Source organism: Mesoplodon densirostris, chromosome 2 (assembly GCF_025265405.1).
Source record: "Mesoplodon densirostris isolate mMesDen1 chromosome 2, mMesDen1 primary haplotype, whole genome shotgun sequence".
Classification (NCBI taxonomy): Eukaryota; Metazoa; Chordata; class Mammalia; order Artiodactyla; family Ziphiidae; genus Mesoplodon; species Mesoplodon densirostris.
This window is the reverse complement of record NC_082662.1, coordinates 20,707,687-20,729,638: the sequence shown is the minus strand read 5'-3', so window position 1 is coordinate 20,729,638 and position 21,952 is coordinate 20,707,687. Positions and strand designations below refer to the sequence as shown.

At 42.2% G+C, this 21,952-nt stretch overlaps 1 protein-coding gene across 1 annotated transcript; it reads left to right on the top strand.

The window, feature by feature from the left end:
- Positions 1 to 2,205: 2,205 nt before the first annotated feature.
- Positions 2,206 to 9,154, top strand: SYF2 (SYF2 pre-mRNA splicing factor). Its single transcript, XM_060080969.1, has 7 exons — positions 2,206 to 2,286; positions 2,517 to 2,627; positions 4,535 to 4,660; positions 5,074 to 5,191; positions 5,538 to 5,628; positions 6,997 to 7,095; positions 7,881 to 9,154. The coding sequence occupies exons 1-7, from the start codon at positions 2,260 to 2,262 to the stop codon at positions 8,044 to 8,046; spliced, it is 738 nt and encodes a 245-aa protein (XP_059936952.1). The 5' UTR covers positions 2,206 to 2,259; the 3' UTR covers positions 8,047 to 9,154.
- Positions 9,155 to 21,952: the final 12,798 nt, after the last annotated feature.

The following is a 21,952-nucleotide window of genomic DNA, read 5'->3' as shown; positions in this document are numbered from 1 at the left end:
GTGAACTTTCTATTCTGTTCCTTTTTTTTTTTTTTTGGTGGCCCATATGGGGACCGAACCCATGACCTTATTCTGTTCCAATTATGTGTCATTTTCTGTGCAAATGTTTTTACTGAAGCCTCTTATTAAGTTTTAATTCCTAGTAAGGTAAGTTCCTTCTCAGTTTTTTTTCCAAAACTACTCTTGGCTGTTTCTGTAAAAATTAATTTTTAATTCTGGAATTGGAAATATATTAATATGATTTGAATTATATATGTATATATATAGTAAATCCCCCAGATTATCACTTATATTAGCTTCTTGGAAAGCAAAAATTTGTTCTTAGTAACCCTAACCCTGCCCATTGCCTCCTAAATATAGCATACTATAACCATATACACAGTTCTGTACCTTGCATTTTTCATTTCGTATACTTTGGAGAACTTTCCAAATTAGTATACAGAGAGCTGCCCCATTCCTTATTTATTAATTTACTTATTTTGGCTGTGCCGCATGGCTTGTGGGATCTTAGATCCCCGACCAGGGATTGAACCCATGCCCCCTGCATTGGAAGCACAGTGTCCTAACCACTGGACCGCCAGAGAATTCCCTGCCCCATTCCTTTTTACAGCTTCTCCTGAATGTACCATCATGTATTTAACCGGTCTTCTATTGACAGACATTTGAGTTGTTTCCAATTTTTTGCTTTTACAAAAAACTAAAATGAACAACCTTGTACATAAGTCAGTTTATGCCTGTGCAATTGTACCTGTAGGATAAATTCCCAGATAGCTGGGTCAAAGATTAGATGCCTTTGTAATTTTTATAGATATTGCCAAATTGCTCTCCCTAAGGGTTGTACCAATTTTCAGTCCTACTGAGACAGGCTGGGACCTGGGACCACAAGGAAACAATAAGGGACTAAAAATAACTGGGTACATGACCAGCTGGGGCGAATTATGAACCACACAATACACAAAGGCCCAAAACCCAACTGCCACTTCTGAGATATCAGGAGCAAAAGCAGTCTACTGCAGCATGACCCCTGAACACAGCACCACCAAGCAGGTGGGCAGACCACCTAAGCCAACCCTCTGGCCCAACCTATGGATCCGCCCCTACCCTTTAAAAGGACCAGCTAGCGTGCCCCCTCTCCACCACTCCCTCAGGGAGCTAACAAGGGCACCTGTTACTTGTTTTCACTCCCTCCTGCTGCAGCAAGAGTCCCAATTCAAGCCTTGCTTGAATTCCTCATCTGGCTTCATCAATTTCTATTGATTAAAGAATCCAAGAACCCTGGTTGGTAACACTTCACAGGCTCACCGATAGTGTTTCACTGAACTTTCAGATTTTTGTCACAACATTTTACAGTTCCAAAAAAACAAAAACAACCCACTGAGATTGCTGGAATAATATTACATTTATACTCATTCGAGATACTCTTCTGTGATATTACATTTTTCTATTGTCTTCCAATCAGAAAATCCTTCATCACTTACTGAAATTTAATTTCTTTGTACTTTATTTCGTATTTTTCTTCATATTACCGTTTAAATCTTATACCCAGGTATCTTTTCATTTGGGGGATTACTTTTTCATTTCCACATCTAATTAATGGTTTTAGTGAAGAAAAAAATTATTTCCATGCATTTCTCTTGTATCCAGCACCTTAACTGAATTATATTAATAACTTTAGCACTATTATTAATTCTGGAGCAGTTTCACCGCTGAGCATGGAAGAACGAACAGGATGGGACGGGTCCTGCTCTCCTGCAGTTTACCACGTCGTTGGGGTGAAAAGAAAACGAACAGACGAGAAAAACATCTTACATATATTAAAGAGAATGAAAATGGTACCATATGACAGTACTAAGGGCCTACGCGAGACAACGTAGTCAGGGGAGACCTGCCTCGGAAGAGGTGACACAGGTTAAGCGCTGAATGAAAAGCACTTTTCGCAGCACACAGTTGAGGTGACTTTCCACGAGGCTCCCAACTCCACCATTCCTCCCTAGCCGCCTTCTACCGAAACCCCCAGCGTTTCTCTCTTAGCCTCCACCCTTCCGGCCCCCGCCTCTGAGGCCTTTTGCGGCTGCGCAAGGCCCTGCCCAATTGAAAAACGCCTCACTGCCAAGAGGGGCAGGGATTGGTCCTAAATTCCGGAGGCTGACAGGAAGGGGCGGGGCTTATAGTAGGTTATTAATCTGTATTGACGCTGCAGTACGAAGGCCGGCGAAAGTACTCTGGGTTGTTGCCGGAAGTGGGCGAGGAAAGGTTGTGATGGCGGCTGCGACTGTAGCAGAGAAGGTAAGTGCTGCCGGCTCTTTCCAGGGATTTTAGTTGGGGAGGGCTCTGAGGGACGGCAAGGGCGAGAGGTGGAGGAGGTGCTTGTGTGCCGGGCCAGGAAGGCGCAGATACTTTGGGGCCTGGGTCGGCGGCGAGGGCCGGCCTGGGCTGTCGGGACCCGCGGGTAATCCGCCTGGGCTCTGCGGGGAGAAGCCTAACCGGCCCCAACTCCAGCCTGTCCTCCGCCGCAGGTGCCGGTAGACGGCGCGGAGGAACAGCAGCCCCCTGCGGCGGCCGAGGAGCTGGCCGCCCAGAAGCGCGAACAGAGACTGCGCAAATTCCGGGAGCTGCACCTGAAGCGGGTGAGTCGCCCCAGAGGCCAGCTGAGACCTGTCACGTGGCTAGGCCCGTGCGCGTTTGTGGAGGGACGAGGAAGCCGCACCAGCGCGTGTGACAGACCCGCAGAGCTGCATGAAAGTTCGGTCCCGATGCTTCTCAACCTGTCAACACATTGTAGTCACTTTTGGAAAGGGACATGCTTTCACCAAGCTTTCTTTCACCCCCATCTGTTTTAACTTAGTTGGGCTAGTTTGGGGGTCTCTGTTACTAACCGCCTCCGTGTTGTATGATTCTAGTAAACTCTTCATTTTACCTAGGGAAATATGTGGAGCTAGAGACTGGAAGAAACTTGTCCAGTAAGAGAGCTGGTTGCCTCTTCATTCAAAATAATCAGCAAATCTCGGGAAGTCTATAGGGTCAGTGGTTCAGCTAGTAGGTGGGGAACTAGATGAGTAAGATACATCCTCTGCTCTTAAGTAGAGGAGACAACGTTCTAGCTAGAAATTATATTGTGATAAATGCCATGCTTGAGTTAGGAACAAAGTGCCTTGGGAGTGCAGTGAAGGAGAGATTGGTATAGTTTAGGGGCCCCCAGGGAGCGCCTGGTATAAGAGGTGACACCTAAAGTACTGCTATAAAGATGACTAAGATGTTATCAGAAAAATAAAGAAGTTTGAGGAAGAAATATCTAAGCAGAGGGAACAAATGCAAAGGAAGAGAATTCATATCAAGGATAGGAGTCCAGCAAACAACTGGCTGCAGTTGGAGCTGAGAAACAAAAAAGCGGCTCTTGACTGTTTCACCTCAAAGGGGCCTGACTGATAGCTTGGCCATGGTTTCACAAAACTGCAACATCACTCTATCACAGTGTGACAAAAACAAAACTGTTCAAACCACAGAAATGACCACACAGCACCCACATCTGCTAACACCAGTGACAAATACAGCACTAGCCTCACTCCATTAGTCCTGCTTCCTGTATTAAAACTGAAGATACCCAATCATAGAATGCCCTGGCTTTCTGACAGTGCCTAATCCAGGGCACAACCATGCTTCCTTGAACCTTTCCCTCCAGTCACCTGATACAAACTCAAATCCTGTAAGTGGCTCCTCCTAACACCCTCTCACTGAAATGCCTCCAGTTCCCCATGGTTTGCTGTTTCCTTCAATGCAATACACACAACTTTGTTTGACTACACATGTGTTCTTGGTGTCTAACTGGAGGGCATTGCCAGAGCTAAGAGTATGTGAGGGATGGTTGTTGAGAGAAATGTTCTGGGTTTTTCTCTTTACCCAGAAAAATTTAGTAAAGAATTCAACACACTTAACATATTTACTTGGAGGGACTGTGTAAAGAACATGGGGTTGGATATTAAGAGACATGTCTTCCTGGACTAACGGCCACCAGCCTGTAACCCAAGAAACATCTAACTTGAGTTGTCCCTAAGATGGTATACTCATTATGTTTTATGCAGTTATTTTAAAACAGACTCTACATACAGTAATTTAAATGGAAAATGCCTTTCACTTGACATGATGTAAACTAAAATATCTAAAGAGGAGGGGGGACTTGGGAAAGGTTAGAGATATTATGATAGGTATTAAAGCCCCCAGCCCCAAATTGAGGCTGCTTCTTTGCATCAGTCAGGATTAAAAGAGAATTGAAAGTAGAATATCTTTCTCATAATGTGAGACATTAACGCCCAGGCCTTTGGCATAGCAAACCAGTGCAGCTCAACACATTTCTTGACTGTATACAAATGCAGACCTAATTAGGCCGTTTCCTTGCTTAAAATCCTCTGATGGTTCTCTTTTAGGGTAAAATGGAGTCCCCTTGTTAATGTGTCTTGACCCTCCTCAAAGAGGGAAATACTTGTTTGGATTTATTTTCATGTTTTAGCCGATAGCCTTTTTGCGTTTATGGTTTTAGAATGAAGCTCGTAAATTAAATCACCAGGAAGTTGTTGAAGAAGATAAAAGACTTAAGTTACCTGCAAATTGGGAAGCCAAAAAAGCTCGTTTGGAATGGGAACTACAAGAAGAAGAAAAGAAAAAGGTTAGGAACTACTCCGCTATTTTCATAAGTGGTTTATTCAATCTTTCTATAGTATTAAGACAGTAAAAAATGCTTTTTACCAGCTGCCAAGCTTTGGGTGAGTAACTTAACCTCTCTGTGCCTATGTTTTCTCATCTGTAAAATGGGGCCTGTAATAATTATTTGAGTTAATTATGAATTAAGTGAGTCAATGCATGTAAAACATTTAAAAGAGGGTCTGACACCTGAAAAATGTTGAATAAGTATTATCTTTTAGATTGATATACTCACTTCTTATATATCATAGCAGATTATCAAATTTCCTTCAAATATTAATCATTTTTAATGTATTGCTTGATATCTTTATTTAAAATAGGTCAAATAATTGCTTGAATCTTTTGGGCAGGCATTAGTTTTTTTCTTTTCTTTTTCAGGAATGTGCAGCAAGAGGGGAAGACTACGAGAAAGTGAAGTTGCTAGAGATCAGTGCAGAAGATGCAGAAAGATGGGAGAGGAAAAAGAGGAGGAAAAATCCTGACCTGGGATTTTCAGGTAAAACTCACCTTTACTTTATTGAATGAGCCTGTAGATAAGCGTTGCCTTCAGTGTTTCTGGTTTTAAGAAAGGATCTACCCCTTCATGGAGTATTCTCTAAGAGGCTTACTCCCAAGAAAAATACAAACATATCTCATAGGGCAGAAGTAAAAAAGGCTGTGCTTGAGGCAGCTGGCTCCCTTTATTCACTGTGCTAAAATTAAAGCCTGTATTATCAGCATCTTCAGGATAGAGGCTCTGCTTAGATTAGTGCATATATTGCTAATAATAATTTTGATCTTTCTCTGAATAGTAATGACCATACAAGGAAATATATCATTTCCGATTCTCATTTTATTTTTAGATTATGCTGCTGCCCAGCTTCGCCAGTACCATCGGCTGACCAAACAGATCAAACCGGACATGGAAACATATGAGAGACTGAGAGAAAAGCAGTAAGTTGACAGGACTAATGCCAGTCCTTTTTCATCCTGAAGTGATTTTTTTTTAAAACATTACACTTTATTTATAAATTTATTTATTTATTTTATTATTTTTGGCTGCATTGGGTCTTTGTTGCTGTGCGCGGGCTTTTCTCTAGTTGCTGCAAGCGGGGGCTACACTTCATTGCGGTGCACAGGCTTCTCATTGCAGTGGCTTCTCTTGTTGCGGAGCACGGGCCCTAGGCACACAGGCTTCAGTAGTTGCAGCACGTGGGCTCAGTAGTTGTGGCTTGTGGGCTCTAGAGCACAGGCTCAGTAGTTATGGCTCACAGGCTTAGTTGCTCCACGGCATGTGGGATCTTCCTGGACCAGGGCACAAACCCATGTCCCCTGCCTTGGCAGGCGGATTCTTAACCACTGCACCACCAGGGAAGCCCTTCTGAAGTGATATTGATGTACTTGTGCATGTATATAAACGTACATACATAAATACAAACAGACTGCAGTGCTTGGATATGGGTTATCAACAGCTGTTTAAGAATAGTTTCTGGGGCTTCCCTGGTGGTGCAGTGGTTGAGAGTCTGCCTGCCAATGCAGGGGACGCGGGTTCATGCCCCGGTCTGGGAGGATCCCACATGCCGCGGAGCGGCTGGGCCCGTGAGCCATGGCCGCTGAGCCTGCGCGTCCAGAGCCTGTGCTCCGCAACGGGAGAGGCCACAACAGAGAGGCCCGCGTACCGCACAAAAAAAAAAAAAAAGAGTTTCTGGTCGTGATGACACTATTTATGCTTATCCACAGCAGTTAAGCTAACCACCTGGTTATCTTTCTAGCTAAGCATACTATGACTGGGTGTTGAGAGTTTAATACCCAGATTATCATAGTTATTCAGATATTTTGGGACGCAGAATGCTTTAGTGCCAGGATGGGTGAACTTCTGCTGTAAAGGACCAGATAGTAAATATTTTAGGCTTTGTGGGCTATGTGGTCTCTGTCATAGCTACTCCACTCTGTCCTTGTGATGTGAAAGCAGCAGCAGCCTGTAGAGGAGATATAAACAAATGGACTGTGTCCCAGTAAAACTGTTTATAGAAACATGCTGCAGTTTGTTGGCCTGCTGTAGTGGAAAGAGAAATATCCTGAGCCTAGAAGCAAGTCCTTTAACCTCTGGCCCTGGGCTCTTTTATCTGTAGAATGAAGGTGTTGGCGTAAGTGATTTCTTACTTGTGTCCCTTCCAATTCTGTGTTATTTTTAAAAGGTAAGGTAAGATCCCATAGTATAAAAATATGTATGTATTTTATCTCTCATCGTGAATGGTAGTTTAGTTTGAAAATGTGGAGCACTTGCAGTGTTACTCCAAGTCCCTGTTGCCATCTTTCCAGTGAAGAAGAGTTTTACCCAACATCCAACAGTCTTCTTCATGGGACACATGTGCCTTCCACAGAGGAAATTGATAGGATGGTCGTAGACCTGGAAAAACAGTGAGTACTCCGTGTAGCAGCCTGAAATTTTAAACGTTTAATGACAAAATGGACATAATATGCTTAGAATGAATTGAGAAGACAGATATTATACTTCCTAATTTCTGACCTAGCATCTCTAGTGATTTTGGGGACAGACAGTAAGGATGGGTTGAGTCCCTGTGATTTGGAATGAAGATGCAAAATATTGATGGAATTGAGTTGTTATAATTGAAAATTATAAAGAAAACTATTCTTTAAGAAATTATTCTTGTTTTTACTTTAACGACCATTCCACTCTTTGATTTGAAGAAGTACAAATGTTCTAGTAAATCTATCTTTGTATATTTATGTTTCTTAATACTGATAGGAGTGTGTTTCCTGATGCTTATCAGGTAGAGCAAAATGAATTTATATTATAGGAGCTAATACACTTAAGTATTAAGAATAGTGTCTAGTATATACTGTGTACTCTGTTCATATTAGCTGTGGTTATTATTAATACAATTACAGTTGTAATCATTTTCTGTTAAGTGATACTTCATGTGTCGAGTTCCTAGCAGTGTAGCATTGCTCTTCTAGAAACATTCTAAGGATGAGTTTGTATTTACTAAATTTCATGGTTCATACCCAGGGTTGTGCTGTTAATTGGCAGTTTCAACTTCATCTTGATGAAACTCGGCTTCCCCTGGCCCCTTCCCTAAGTGCTAGTCTTAAGTGTACTGATTCTATTCTATTTGGCCATGTTTTATTAAGACCAAAAAAGAAGGCAGTTTTGAATTTTATAAATTATTTTCTTCTCCCAGAATTGAAAAACGAGACAAATATAGTCGGAGACGTCCTTATAATGATGATGCAGATATTGACTACATTAACGAAAGGAATGCCAAATTCAACAAGAAGGCAGAAAGATTCTATGGGAAGTATACAGCTGAAATTAAACAGAATTTGGAAAGAGGAACAGCTGTCTAATCCCTTCAGGAACTGTTAAGAAGCTTGAGAATGAAGTAAAAATTTCTATTAGCAAATTGAAGTTCTCTTCAGAGTTACACCAGTAAACCAGAACTCAGTCTATGCCTTCCCATTCAGCATTTAAAAATAAATGTTTTTTCTTAAACTTCTACTTCCATGTATATTTCCACATTTTTGTGCTTGGATATAAGATGTATTTCTTGTAATGTACTTGTTTTGTAAAAATCTACTTTGTATAAATTCTATTATTTTTCTATGTATTTTAAATGTGTATGACTGTTGAATCTTTGAAGCATTTTGGCTTTAAGAATGCTGGCAGCATACGTAAATGCAGTCATTGTTACTTTGAATGTTTTTATGAATTTGACAAAATCTAGAGCTGGACTCAGAAACTATTTGGGGTTGTAGACTCCGAAGCTAAGGACGGTGATGAGGAAGGGGGCAGTGGCTGCTGGAGGGTGGGTATAGGCTCTACCTGGGCTGCTTAGGACCACGTTCAGGAAGTAGCAGAACTGTCCTCCCATGAATAGTGACTATGCACAGTTCCCTTTTAAAAAAGGAAATGTCTTGTGGAATAGAATCCCTACTAAACAATTTATCATTTAAAACAAATATTTGTATTTGTACATTTATATATACACAAATATACATGCTTCCATTCCACAAACATTAAAATTTTTTCTATTATAGGAAATTCCAAACATATTCAAAAGAAGACAGAATAGTACAGTGAATCCCATATACCCAATGCCCATCTTCAATAATTATCAATTTATGCCAATCTTTGTTCTGTCTTTATCTCTATCCACTTTTCCCTGTGTAACTCCTGTGTTATTTTGAAGCCAATACTAAATACATAATTTCGTCTATAAATATTTCAGTATGTATCTGAAAGATACAAACTTAAAAAGCCACAGTACTATTATCGCAATAATAGTTTAATAAAAGTCAGGAGTGAAAGATTGGTATAATTTTTTTCTATGTGATGGTAACAATACGGAGTACCTAATTAGGAGGTTCCAAATTAAGAAAAATCTGAAATGCAGAGAAAATTTCATAAATACTTCAGCTTTTGTGTTTAATGAACATGTAATACCACTGGTAATGGTTCCCTTTTAAAATGTATGTAGTACTTTCTATTTCTGCTCTTATTTTGTTTCTTCGCAGTTAATCGATGTGCAGTTAATCAGGTCTGATCACAGGGCCTTGATGCTGCCCCTGAAAATAAATACGTTTCTTTTCCCATTTGCACAACTTTAGTTCAGGTCTTTAGTCCTGACTATTGCAATAGCCTTAAACAAAATCACGTCAGGAAACATTGTCAAATAGAATCTGGCAAGGTATTTAAAAGAATAATTCACTATGAGCCAGCAGGGTTTATTCTAAGAATGCAAGAGTAGCCTGTAGACGTGTTAGTTACCTGTCCAATATCAATTCTCTTTTCTTCATAACCAACCAAACCCTGATTTTTTTTGGTGAATTTGTGGTAAAATTTCCAGCTAAACATTTGCTTCCCCAGACCAACTTGCTGTTACAGGTGGTCAAATGTTAATAGTTCTGGCTAATAAGACACAATCTAATTATTCTGAGAAATCTTTTGCTTTCCTGGTAAGGGAGTTGCCACTCCCCCCCTTCCTTCCAGCTTGGATCACATATGTGAGGCCTGGAGTTTTAGCAGCCGTCTGTGCCATGAAGTAACAAGCATGAGGACAAAGTCAATGTGCTGAGGAGAGTGGAGAAGAGCTTGCATTCCTTTTGGCATTGCTGAGCAGCTGCACCAGCACTAGATGCCTACCTCTCATCTTCCTGTTCCTCGCTGCTGAATAAATTTATGACCAATGCATATTTCAATTTCAGGACAAATGTTACATATACAAAAATCAATAGTTTTTTCTCCACTGTAGAAATAAATACATAGAAATGGAGATGGGAGGAAATAGTTACAATAGCAATAAAAATAAGAATCTACTGAGACAAATTTAATGAGAAGTCATAGGAGAATCTGAGAAATTTAATGAGAAGTCATAGGACCTACGTGAAGAAAATTATAAAATCTAATGAAAGAATTAACAGGAGTATAACTGAGTCACTTTGCTGTACAGCAGAGACTGCTACAACATTGTAAATCAACTATACTTCAAAAAAAAAAAAAAAGAGTTAAGTCTTATTTCCAGCCAAGATGGAGTGACGGGATGGATTTACCTTGCCACTTGAAATTTTAAAAAACAGCAGTTTTCAAGATAATGGAAATAAGGAAGGCCAGTGGTTCCTAAGAGAGGAAACAAACAGGTGTAGCCCTATGATCACCTCAGCGTACTGTCTTTAGAGAACTTCCAGCCTGTGGCGCATAGTGGAAGAACCCAGGCAGAGCCCAGGGGTGCCCTTCGTTGAGGAGATAGAGCTGAAAGTCTGGGGACACCACAGTGGCAAGATCTTACAGTACAGAGTGTTGGAGAGGTGGGAGCTGCACACAGAACTCTGAAAGTCCGCAGGGGTCTCTTCAAGTATCAGGCAGAATACATGTGTGAGGAGACGACTCAAGGCTGAGGGGAGAATAGCACCTGGCCCTCACGTGTGGCCAGGAATAGTGTTTTCCACCAGCCGAACTGGAAAACTTCGTAATTCATGGAGTAGTATAGTGAGGTTTTGCCTCAGTAGTGGAGAATAATTAGTCCTAGACTAAGCACTGCTTGGGTCTTGCGTAAAAATATTAAAAGTTAAGACCTGAAAGAAACTGTTTCTGAATAATTTAACTACAGCCTAAAGCAAAGATTAAGAATCGTTGTAAAAAAAGACAGAAATATCCAGTACCCAAAAACATCAAGTTCACGATGTCCAGCATCTAACAGAGAAACAGGAAAGTAGGACTCATAATGAGAAGAAAAATCAATCTAAACTTAGCAAGAACTGACATAGATGTTTGAATTAAGAGAAAAATCAGAGAATTCCCTGGCGGTCAAGCGGTTAGGACTCTGCACTCTCAGTGCCAAGGGCCTGAGTTAAATCCCTGGTTGGGGAACTAAGATCCCACAAGCTGCGCAGTATGGGCACCAAAAAAAAAAAAAAAAAAAAAAAAAGGACAAATCAAAGTTACTATAGCTGTACTCCACATGTTCAAGAAGTTAAGAAGAGACAGGAAGATATAAAAAAGAACTACATCGAACTTCTCAACATGAAAAGTACATGTCTTGAGATGAAAAGTGTACTGTATGGGCTTAATCGTAGATTAGACATCATGAAAGAAAGTAGTGGACTTGGAGACACAGCAACAGAAACCTTCCAAAAGGCAACATAGAAAGTAAAAGAAGTAAAAAGTGAACAGGGCATCAGTAAGATGTGGGACCCTGTATGTGTAATTTGGATTTACCAAGCAGACACTGCTGCCCATGGAAGGCTCTGGGTCTGAAGTCTGGTCTCTCTTTGTTCAAGTATGAGCAAATACGAGAGGCATTATGAAAGACATATTAGCACCAAGCCTTTTCCTTGACATAGTCACAAGGTTGAGAAAGATTTGAAAAGGGTCTACCTGTCTCGGGTGCCCACCTGCGAGACACATCTTGCCCTTTGGAAAATGCTGTGCCAGCAGAATGGAGATGATTTATGTCAGTCCTTCCTAACCCACCCATGGGACTGATGAAATTGAGTGCCTAAAAAAGGAAGCGAGGCCTACTTGGGATGTAGAGCGTGTGGCTGGAGACAGAGGCAATGTGAGCAACCCCTCTTTGACCCCAACCTGACTGCTGCTGAGTCCCCATTAGCCATTGCTTATTCAAAGAGAGAAGGAGCAAACAGTGGTCTTGTGGCCCTGCTGCAGCAGTCCTGGATGGGTATGCCCCTCTGACAGTGCTCCTTCCTATCCCCTCCTGCCCCTCAGGGCAGAGCTGCCTCTCCACTGGCCCTTTGTCTTCAACACTGTGCTATCTCAGTGGGGACACCTTCCTCATTGGCTCATAATTCTCACTTGGCTCAACTGTGTTCTCATACTTGGGAAACCCAGTTGAATAGTTTTTGGCCAGGTGGTGAAGCTGACTATAACAAAATGATCTCTAATAGTTATAATTAATTGTGGTATAGCATAGTGTTCTCAGCTGGCTCTGGAGTGAGTTTGTCCCCACTGGATTCCTCCTAAGGCCTTAGTGAAAAGGGGGGGGGGGAGGTTAATAGCAATAACCTCACAGGATTGTTGTTGGTATTAAATGGATAATCCATGCAAAGCACTTAGCGAGGTGGGCCAGTGCAGAGTAAATGCTTATGCATGCTGGCAGTTCCTGTGGTCACCGTCATGTTCTCCAATGGGACTCTCCTTTCTCAGGGCAATAGACACTGTACAATAGCCATGAAAAGCATGGACTCAGGTGTCAATACAGTCTGGATTCAAATCTCAGTTCTTCCATTTACCAGGCAAAAGATCCTGGGCGGGTCACTTGCACTGTTCACTAGGGCTTCCACAACAGAATACCACAGACTAGGTGGCTTAAACTACAGACATGTATTTGTTCACAGTGCTGGAGGCTGGAAGTCTAGGCTCAAGGTGCTGGCAGGGTTGGTTTCTGGCGAGGGCTCTCTCCTTGGCTGGCAGACAGCCACCTTCTTGCTGTCCTAATGGCATTTTCTCTATGCATGTGTATTCCTGGTGTCTCTGCCTCTTCTTATAAAAACACAAGTTGTATTGGATTAGGGCCCCACCCTTATGACCTCATTTAACCTTAAGGACCTCCTTAAAGGCTCCATCGCCAAGTCTAGTCAAATTGGGGGTTAGGGCTTCAGCATATGAATCGGGGGGGACACAATTCAGTCCATAACATCAACTACCTACTCTGTGCTTCAGTTTCCCCAGCTCTAAAACTTGTTAATAATGCCTACCTCTGGGGGTTGTTGGGAGGATTGAATGAGTGTAATGTGCTTAGACATGTCTGGTTTATAATGGGTACTATGTGAGTTATAATAGTAATAATGAAATGAATACATACTGTCCTCATGGATATTTCCTGTACTTTCCTCACTTCCAAATCAAGATAATGCCAAATTGAACATTCAGAAATCTCCAAGGGAGGTAGGATTTCTGTGTGACTTGCTCCCTGCCCCCAAAAGTCTTTTTTTTTTTTTTTTTTTTTTTTAGGACCAGTGGAGACTTCCTCTTTCTGCCAATCTGAAGTTTTGAAGAGATAGGAAACCCAGGAGCTTTGAAGCCACCCTTCCTCAGGCCTTTCCTGGGGCCTGCATGCTGCAGCAGTGCTCCTTGCTCCGTTGGCAAGCTCTCTTCAGATGCAGATTTAACCTTGAGCTCTCCTTGGGCTGCTTCTCCAATCCAAGGCAGTTAGACTCAAAGTCCAGTTTCTTTTTTTAAAAAAAAATATTTATTTATTTATTTATTTTATTTGGCTGTATCGAGTCTTAGTTGCAGCACATCATGGGCTTAGTTGCCCTGCCGCATATAGGATCTCAGTTCCCCGGCCAGTGATTGAACCCGTGTCCCCTACATTGGAAGGTGGATTCTTAACCACTGGACCACCAGGGAAGCCCACAGAGTCCAGTTTCTGACAAACGACAACTACTTGCAGAACCCAGGGATCTGAGAATCAGAGGTCCCTCCTGGATTTTTTGCTACAATAGGACCAGCAGTTATGGTCAAATCATTAAAGCAAAAACAAACAAACAAAAAATCCTTATCTATAAAAATGTTCACGTTTTGAATGAATAGTTTAGCTTTGGATCCAATCTTGTCCCTGCGGATGAGGTTGTCGGATTTTTGTTTGGAAACCTGCAGGGAGCTCAACAGGCTGGAGGGACCACGAGAAACTGGGAGATACTGACAACATCTCACCTGGTTGAAACCTGTGTGTGTACATGCAAGTGTGTGGTGTGTGGTGTGTGTGTGGTGTATGTGTGGTGTGTGTTGGGAAGGGCAGGTGTGTTTCTTTGGCTAGAAGTGACTCCTTGGGGAAAGATGCAGAAAATACCCCACAATCTCAGAGGTATACTCTACAATGTATGGAGTCTTCCATACATAAGATATCGGTCACCACATGTATGTAAAAGTAAAACATCTAAAATATACCACAATTTTTACAAAGTCCTGCTTTGGCATTTCTCATTCTTATTAATGTAATAGAAGCCCTCAAATAAGGAGGGGTCTGTCTCTCACCTGTTGCTTAGAGGCTCATGTGCACAAGGACAGCTTGAAAGCAGACAGGGGCGGGGAAGGAAAGCAGGGACAATTAAACAGCCCTTTGGAGTGATCATGGCAACTGTTTAGCTCTTCCTTGTGGGGTTTGAGGAGCATAGTTTCAAAATCAGTCGTACTTTTTTAAACCCAAGAAGAAAGCATTTGGCTTTTTCCTAGTTATAACATGAATCCATAGTCATTTTAGAAAATTATTTCTTCTAATTGGGAGGTGGGGAAGGAAGTATGGAGTTTGATCAGTTCATGAAATCCTTAAGTATGGGAACCACAGAACTAACTTAAACCTCTTGTTAAAAAGCTAGGTATAACTTACATAAATGCACAATCTTAAGATGAAGTTTTTACATATTTACAGCCAGGTCAAACCTAGAGGGATACCTCATGACCTCTCACCGTCAAACCATCCCGCAGAGGTAACCATTATTCTGACCTCTATCACCTCAAATTAGTTTGCCAGTTTTGAGCTTCCCATAAGTGGAATCATACAGTATCTAGTTTTCAGAGTCTGACTTTCTTAGCCCAACATCATGTCTAGAGTGAGATTTGTCCAGGTTGTGTGCAGGGCCATCTTAAACTTTAAATCCCTTTCCAACTCTGAGATCATCTGGTTCTAAAAGGAGGGAGGAAATGAGGGAAGAATACAATTTGAGAGAGACATTTGATGGAGTTTTAGAGTTGATAGTTTCAGGCTCTTCAAAGAATGAGGATGACAAAAAGGAGAAGATGTTAATGACCTGTTCCCCTATTGCCTGTGGCCCGTGGGGGCAGGTAGATAGCTGATTTATTTAACTGACGACACTTCAGATCCAGAGGAGCTGTGCTCCTTGACTGAACTCCAGAAGTCTCAACTCCATCTGGACATGATTTATATGATAAGATCCTGGACTTTAAGCTGGTGCTGTAATGGGATGAGACTTGGTGGTTTGCAGGAGGGGACTAGTGTATTTTGCGTATGGGAGGGAGGTGAAATTTTGTTGGCCAGGGGATGGGCTGTGGCACGTTGGAATTTCCAAATATGGCCACACCCCTAACTACCCCGTCTGCAAGCTCTTCCTACAATATGATGTTGATGATTCTCCATCAAGAGGTGGTGGATTAGTTTCCTAGGGCTGCTGTGATAAAGTACAGTCATCCCTTGGTATCTGCAGGGGATTGCTCAAGTTCCAGTGTTGGCCCTCCATATCTGTGGATTCCGCATCTGAGGATATGGGCTGATGGTACCACAAATTGGCTGGCTTGAACCACTGACCCTTATTGCCTCACGGTTCTGGAGGCTGGGTGTCTGAGACCAAGAACAGGCTGGTTCCTCCTGAGGTCTGTGAAGGAGAATCTCCTCCATGCCTCTTCACTAGCTCTTGAGTGGTTTTCTGGCAATCTTTGGCATTTCTTGGCATGTAGAAGCATCACCCTGATTTCTGCCTTCATCTTCATGTGGTGTTCTCCTGGGTGTGTGTTAACTGTCTTCAAATTTCCCCATTTTATAAGTATACCACTCATACTGAATTAGGACCCAACTTACTGACCTCACTTCAACTTGATTAGCTCTGTAATGACCCCATTTCCAAATAAGGTCACAGTCTGAGGTATGGGGATTAGGACTTCAACATATGAATTTTGTCGGGGCATGTGTATTAGAGAAACAGAACCAATACACACACATACACATGTATATGTAGTTTTATGTACATGTGTATATATACAATCTCTATATAAATCTCTCTATGTAGATAGATTTATTATAAGAAACTGGCTCACATGATTTTGGAGACTGAGAAGTCCCATGATCTGCCATCTGCAAGCTGGAGGCCCAGGAAAGCCAGTGGTGCAATTCAGTCTTTGTCTGAAGGCCTGGGAACCAGGGGAGCTGAAGGGGTAAGTTCCAGTCCAAGGGCAGGAGAAGACTGATGTCCCAGCTCAACAGGCTAGTGGGAAGAGGATGGATCCTCCCTTCCTCCACTTTTTGTTCTATTCAGGCTCCCAGTAGATTTCATGATGCCCACCCACATTGGGGAGGGCAATCTGCTTTACTGAGTCCACTGATTCAAATGCTAATCTCATCTGGAAACACCCTCACAGACACACTCATAAAGAATGTTCAATCTGGGCACCCTGTGGCCCAGTCAAGTCGATACATAAAAGTAACCATCACAGTGCATACTGCGATCCATAACTGGAAGGGACTGTGTTTCCTCTACTTGAACTTGGGTGGACCTTTGTAACTGTGATGGAAGTGACACTGAGTGACTTCTGAGGCTCAGTCACAGAGGCAATATGGCTTCCATCTGGTTCTCTCTCAGGAATCCAGCCACCACGTCAAGAAGAACATGAATAGGCAGTGTGAAGGTCTCAATCAACAGCCAGCATCAACTGCCTGACGTTTGAGTGATATTTGCTCTTTCAGTCCCCAGCCTTCGGGTCTTCCCATTGAGGCACCAGATGTTGTGTAGCAGAGTCAAGCCATCCTGCCCATGTCTTAGCCACAGAAACTATGAGAGCTAATTAGTTATGGCTGTTGTTTTAAGCTGCTAAGTTTTTGGATGATTTGTTACACAGCATAGCTAACTAATACATGCTACCCACCTCATAGTGTTCTTGTGAAGTTTAAATGAACCAGCAGCTGGAATAAATCTGGTATAGTGCTTGACATATAGCAACATAGAAAAAAATATTAGTAGATAAATTAAAAAGTGGGACATTATAATTTTAAAGTACACAGTAGTTTCTGTTACTACATGTAATTAAAAGAAGAAAAGGGATTCTAAAAGCCATTTAACATTTAAACATTTCACTAATTCTGATCACACTTTTGCTCTATAGACTGATTTTTTTTTTTTGCCAGACGTGCTAAGAGATGGGATTTTAGTGGCTGAGAAAACAATGATCTTTTCCTTTGTTGTGGATACAGCCATTCTAAATCAGTGACATGTGAGTTAATCAGGTTTTCATAATATTTTGTATATTATTAGGGAAAAAAAGATTTATGGTTTCATAATGCAGCCTCACAAAAGTTTTCAGCAAAATTAGACTATATAAATAAGATCAAATTTATGTCTGTACACTTTTCTAAAGAGGTTGTACAAATGGCCAATAAACACACAAAAAAGATGCTCGAAACCTTTAACCCTCAGAGAAATGCAAAGTAAAACTACAAGGAGATACACTTCACACCTGCTGGCTATAATCAAAAAGACAGATATAACAAGTGTTGGTGAGGACATGGAGAAATTGAAACTCTCCGTACACCACTGGCAGGAATATAAAATGGGGCAGCTGCTTTGGGAAACAGTCTGGAAGTTCCTTGAAAGGTTAACATAGAGCTTGACCCAAAAATTCTACCCCTGGGTATGTACCTAAGAGAAAAGAAGACATAGTGCCACACAAAAACTTGTAAGCAAATGTTTGTAGCAGCATTCTTCATAATAGCCTAAACGTGGAAGCAATCAAATGATGAATGGATAAAGAAAATGTGGTATATCCATATAATGGAATATTATTCAGCAATAAAAAGGAATAAAGTACTGATACCTGCTACAACATGGATGAATCTTGAAAACATTTGCTAAGTGACACAAGTCAGACACTAAAGACCACATATACTGTATGGCTCCATTTATATGAAATGTCCAGAATAGGAAAATCCATAAAGCCAGAAAGTAGGTTAGTGGTTGCCAGGGACTGGGTGGATGGGGGAGGGAGTGATGGCGAATGACTGTTGATGGTTATGAGGTTTCCTTTGGGATGATGAAAATGTTCTAAAATTATATTATGGTTGATGGTTGCACAATCTTGTGAATATGCTAAAACCCACTGAACTGTGCACTTTAAAAAGCGAATTTTATGGTATGAGAATTATATTTCAATAAAGCTGTTATGATTTCTGTTTGTAATCATATCATGAGAAGACTTCCATTGAGTTTGGAAGTTCTGTTTAGTGTGCAGGCTTCACAAAATTCACTTTGGAGTGATTTCCAAGAGGCTTCTTGAGAAGACAAAGCAGATTCCCAAGAGACACATGTGATGGCCCATCCAGAGAAATATCAACAACTCAATTAAAAATTTCATTTAACAAGCTATACTGAGCACCTATTATATGTTAGGAAGTGTTCTAGAAGTTTGACTACATCAACAAACAAAATTTAAGGGTCGATTTTAGTTAAGCTGCTTCTCACGTGGGCAGCTCTAAACTGATCACTCCAGGAAGAGTGGCAGCAGTTATCAATTGACTGACATTAGCAAGAATTTGTGACTTCCCTCCTGCTATTTTGGAGAGGTTTGACCAACTTAAAGAAAATAGAGGGAGATGTGAAGATATAGCTTCTGTAAAAGTTCTTCTTTGCCATACTTAAGAGAGTCAATAGCAGTTAAGAAAGGCTTTGGCTGTAAATAATAGAAATCCCAAATAATGCTGCTGGAACAAAGAGAAGATTGTCTCAAAAAATGTGGAGGTTGGGCTTCCCTGGTGGCGCAGTGGTTAAGAATCCGCCTGCCAGTGCAGGGGACACGGGTTTGACCCCTGGTCCAGGAAGAACCCTTATGCCGTGGAGCAACTAAGCCCGTGTGCCACAACTACTGAGCCTGCTCTCTAGAGCCTGCAAGCCACAACTAATGAAGGCCGTGAGTCACAACTACTGAAGTCCATGCATCTAGAGCCCATGCTCCGCCACAAGAGAAGCCACTGCAATGAGCACCACAACGAAGAGTAGCCCCTGCTCGCCGCAACTAGAGAAAGCCTATGCACAGCAACAAAGACCCAATGCAGCCAAAAATAATAAATAAATAAAATAAATAAATTTTAAAAAATGTGGAGGTAGGCAATTGTTCAGTGGCTTGAAAGATCACCAAGGACCTAGGATCAGTCCTTTTTTCTACTTTGGCATCCTTAGTGTATTGGCTTTTTGTGTTTGTGTTTGTTTCCTGTGGTCACCAGATGGTGCGTAGAACTAGGTACAATGTCCTCTTACCAGTGCCCAGGGAGGAAGAGAGGGGTAAGGTATAAAAATATTTCTCCTCTAGAGGCTCAATTTATTCTAGAAACATTTCCCAGAGTATCATGGACTAGAACATGATGGTGAGCTGTATCAGTGCATGATGTATACAACCAGTGGGGTGGCCGGGGTTTGATGATTAAGTCTGGGTTCAGCTGGGCCTGGCTCCGGGCTTCACTCCAGTCTGGGTTGGCTCCATGAATCTCCTTCTGAGGCCCATGAGGACAAGGGGATACACCAATGGCACAAGCACATTTCAAGCCCCAGCTTGGATCACATGGTGAAACATCCCATTGGCTGAATCAAGTCACATGGCCAAGCCCAAAGTCAGGGGACAGGGAGACCCACTCAGTCCACTATGAGGTCCTGGTAGGGGGTGAGATATAATCCTACTTCTGGGGAGTGAAGGCCACACCTGCCTTTCCCTAGACCAGTCAATAGGGCTTGGATTGCCATGAATGGCTTAGACCAAGCCGGGCTCATGAAGTCGTAAGGTGTAGTTGTTCAGAGCATGGTCTCTGGAGAAGGACTTCGGGGATCAAAACCTATCTTCTCCACATACCAGCTGCTTGATCTGGGGCCATCAATTTCATGTCTCAGATTCCTCAACTGTAAAATGAGGATAACACTAGCCCCTGTTGTGAAGACTACATGTGCTTCTAAAAATGCTCAGCGCACAGTAGGGCTGCATAAATGTAGCTCTGATACTCTGGGGCCAGGGGAGGGGAGGGTCTTGCTGCTCTTGCTGTCCCTGGAACTGTAGCTCTGCACGTCCTTCTTATTCCTCCCAAACAGCTCACCAGCTAATGCACCGCGATTGCTTTTTCATTAATAGCCACAGAATTCACATCCAGTAGCTCTCGACCACTGAGGTTTGCAGTTAATGGTGGCCTCATACTCGAAAAAATGAAGCTGCATGATTTACTCCAGCTTTGTTAGGCTGGAATCGGCCACTGGAATAAAGACTGCCACTGCATTACCTGCTCTTGGGCCAAGAAGGAGAGAAAAAGACTGTCTTCACCAGATGGTCCACGTGCTGGGGCTCCAGACTTCTCAGGGGTTCCAAGTGTGTTCATTCCAGAGAATTCTCAATCAAAGCGCAACCCCAGGCAGACACATTTTCACACTAGCATGCCCACAGCATGTGTGGGAAAAAAGGGGAAGATCTGTGTAGATCTAAGTCAAACTAATTAGCTGTCAGCTGCATTGCATCTGGAGATCAAAAATAAACTGTTGGCATCAAAAATCGTTCCGGTCCCTGTCATTTCCGTGCTCTTGGTACCAGGCCATCCTTTGTAGACAGCCCTAATGTGTTTCTCCACAATGACAATGATCCAGCAGCCCGCCAAGCATGGTATCCCAAGTCATCTGCGATTGGCAACTGTAGCACCCCTTCATTTTGTGCCAGGTGGAGTTAGATGAAACTAACTGGGATGAATAGGTGGGAGTGGGTCATTGCATTGTCAGTATGTTGGAATGCAAACATTTCCAAGTTCCCCATTAACAGGGTCCTTTACCATTGCTACTGTTCTGTGTGTGCAAAGATCACAAAGTCCAGGGTCTGAAACGGGTTCGTTTTGGCTAATCTCCTGCTGAATTTCATCAATTACACCAGGTCAAAGTGGTTCATCGATAGGGGGTTGGAGGGCTGGGGTGTGGATTTTGCCTTTCAGAAGAGGTATGTGCATCTGGACAATGGGAGAGTGGCCAGAGAACAGAGCCAGCAGTGGTTTTTTCTATTTAGATATTTTAAGTGTTTTTCCCCCTGTGGAAAATAATCTGTTTTTAGTTTAAGTTGATTTAAAATTGCTGCCATGTTATCATAAATAAAGTGACATCTCATTTCTTTAAAGAAGCTTGGAATATGGTTATGGAATCCCAAGTATACAAATGACAAATTGGCTTTATGAATTTGATTCTTCTCCATGGCAAAAATGTGTAATTTTTAGTACACTTTAAAAATCAACTAGTTGGTGTAGGGTACCACTAAGAACTACCCACTAGGTGGCAGTATACCTCTAGGTTTTTAACATGTAACCCAGCAGTTCTCAAACCATGGTACCTGGACCAACAACATCAGCATTGCCTGGGAATTAGTTAGAAATGTGAATCTTTTGGCTCCACCCCAGACCTATTGTATCAGAAAGTCTGGGAATGGGGCCCAGTAATCTGTGTTTTTAAAAGTCCTCCAGGGACTTCACTGGTGGTGCAGTGGTTAAGAATCCTCCTGCCAATGCAGGGGACATGGGTTCAAGCTCTGGTCCGGGAAGACCCCACATGCCTCGGAGCAACTAAGCCCATTCACCACAACTACTGAGCCTGCGCTCTAGAGCCCGCGAGCCACAACTACTGAGCCCACGTGTCACAAGTACTGAAGCCCATGCGCCTAGAGCCCGTGCTCTGCAACAAGAGAAGCCAACGCCATGAGAAGCCCACACACCACAGTGAAGAGTAGCCCCCACTCGCCACAACTAGAGAAAGCCCACACTCAGCAATGAAGACCCAGTGCAGCCAAAAATAAATAAATTTATAAAAAGCCCTCTGGGTGATTCTGTTATACTCTCAAGCTTAAGAGCCATTGATCTAGTTAAGCTTAGGTCTTTCTGTGATCTGAAAATGCCAGCATTACAGGTGACAAAGTCTGGTGGGCTTTAGCCACAAGTATTGTGATTGAGAGACACTAAAAGGCACCCATTCTCAATATCTTTTATACTGGACTTTTCCCAGTGTCTAAAAT

What these genes read in the sequence shown, in the direction of transcription:
- SYF2 (XM_060080969.1), top strand. Translation starts at nt 2,260, where the DNA reads ATGGCGGCTGCGACTGTAGCAGAGAAG. An exon ending in CTGCGACTGTAGCAGAGAAG is followed by an intron (nt 2,287 to 2,516) that starts GTAAGTGCTGCC and finishes CCTCCGCCGCAG; the next exon opens with GTGCCGGTAGACGGCGCGGA. An exon ending in TCCTGACCTGGGATTTTCAG is followed by an intron (nt 5,192 to 5,537) that starts GTAAAACTCACC and finishes TTTTATTTTTAG; the next exon opens with ATTATGCTGCTGCCCAGCTT.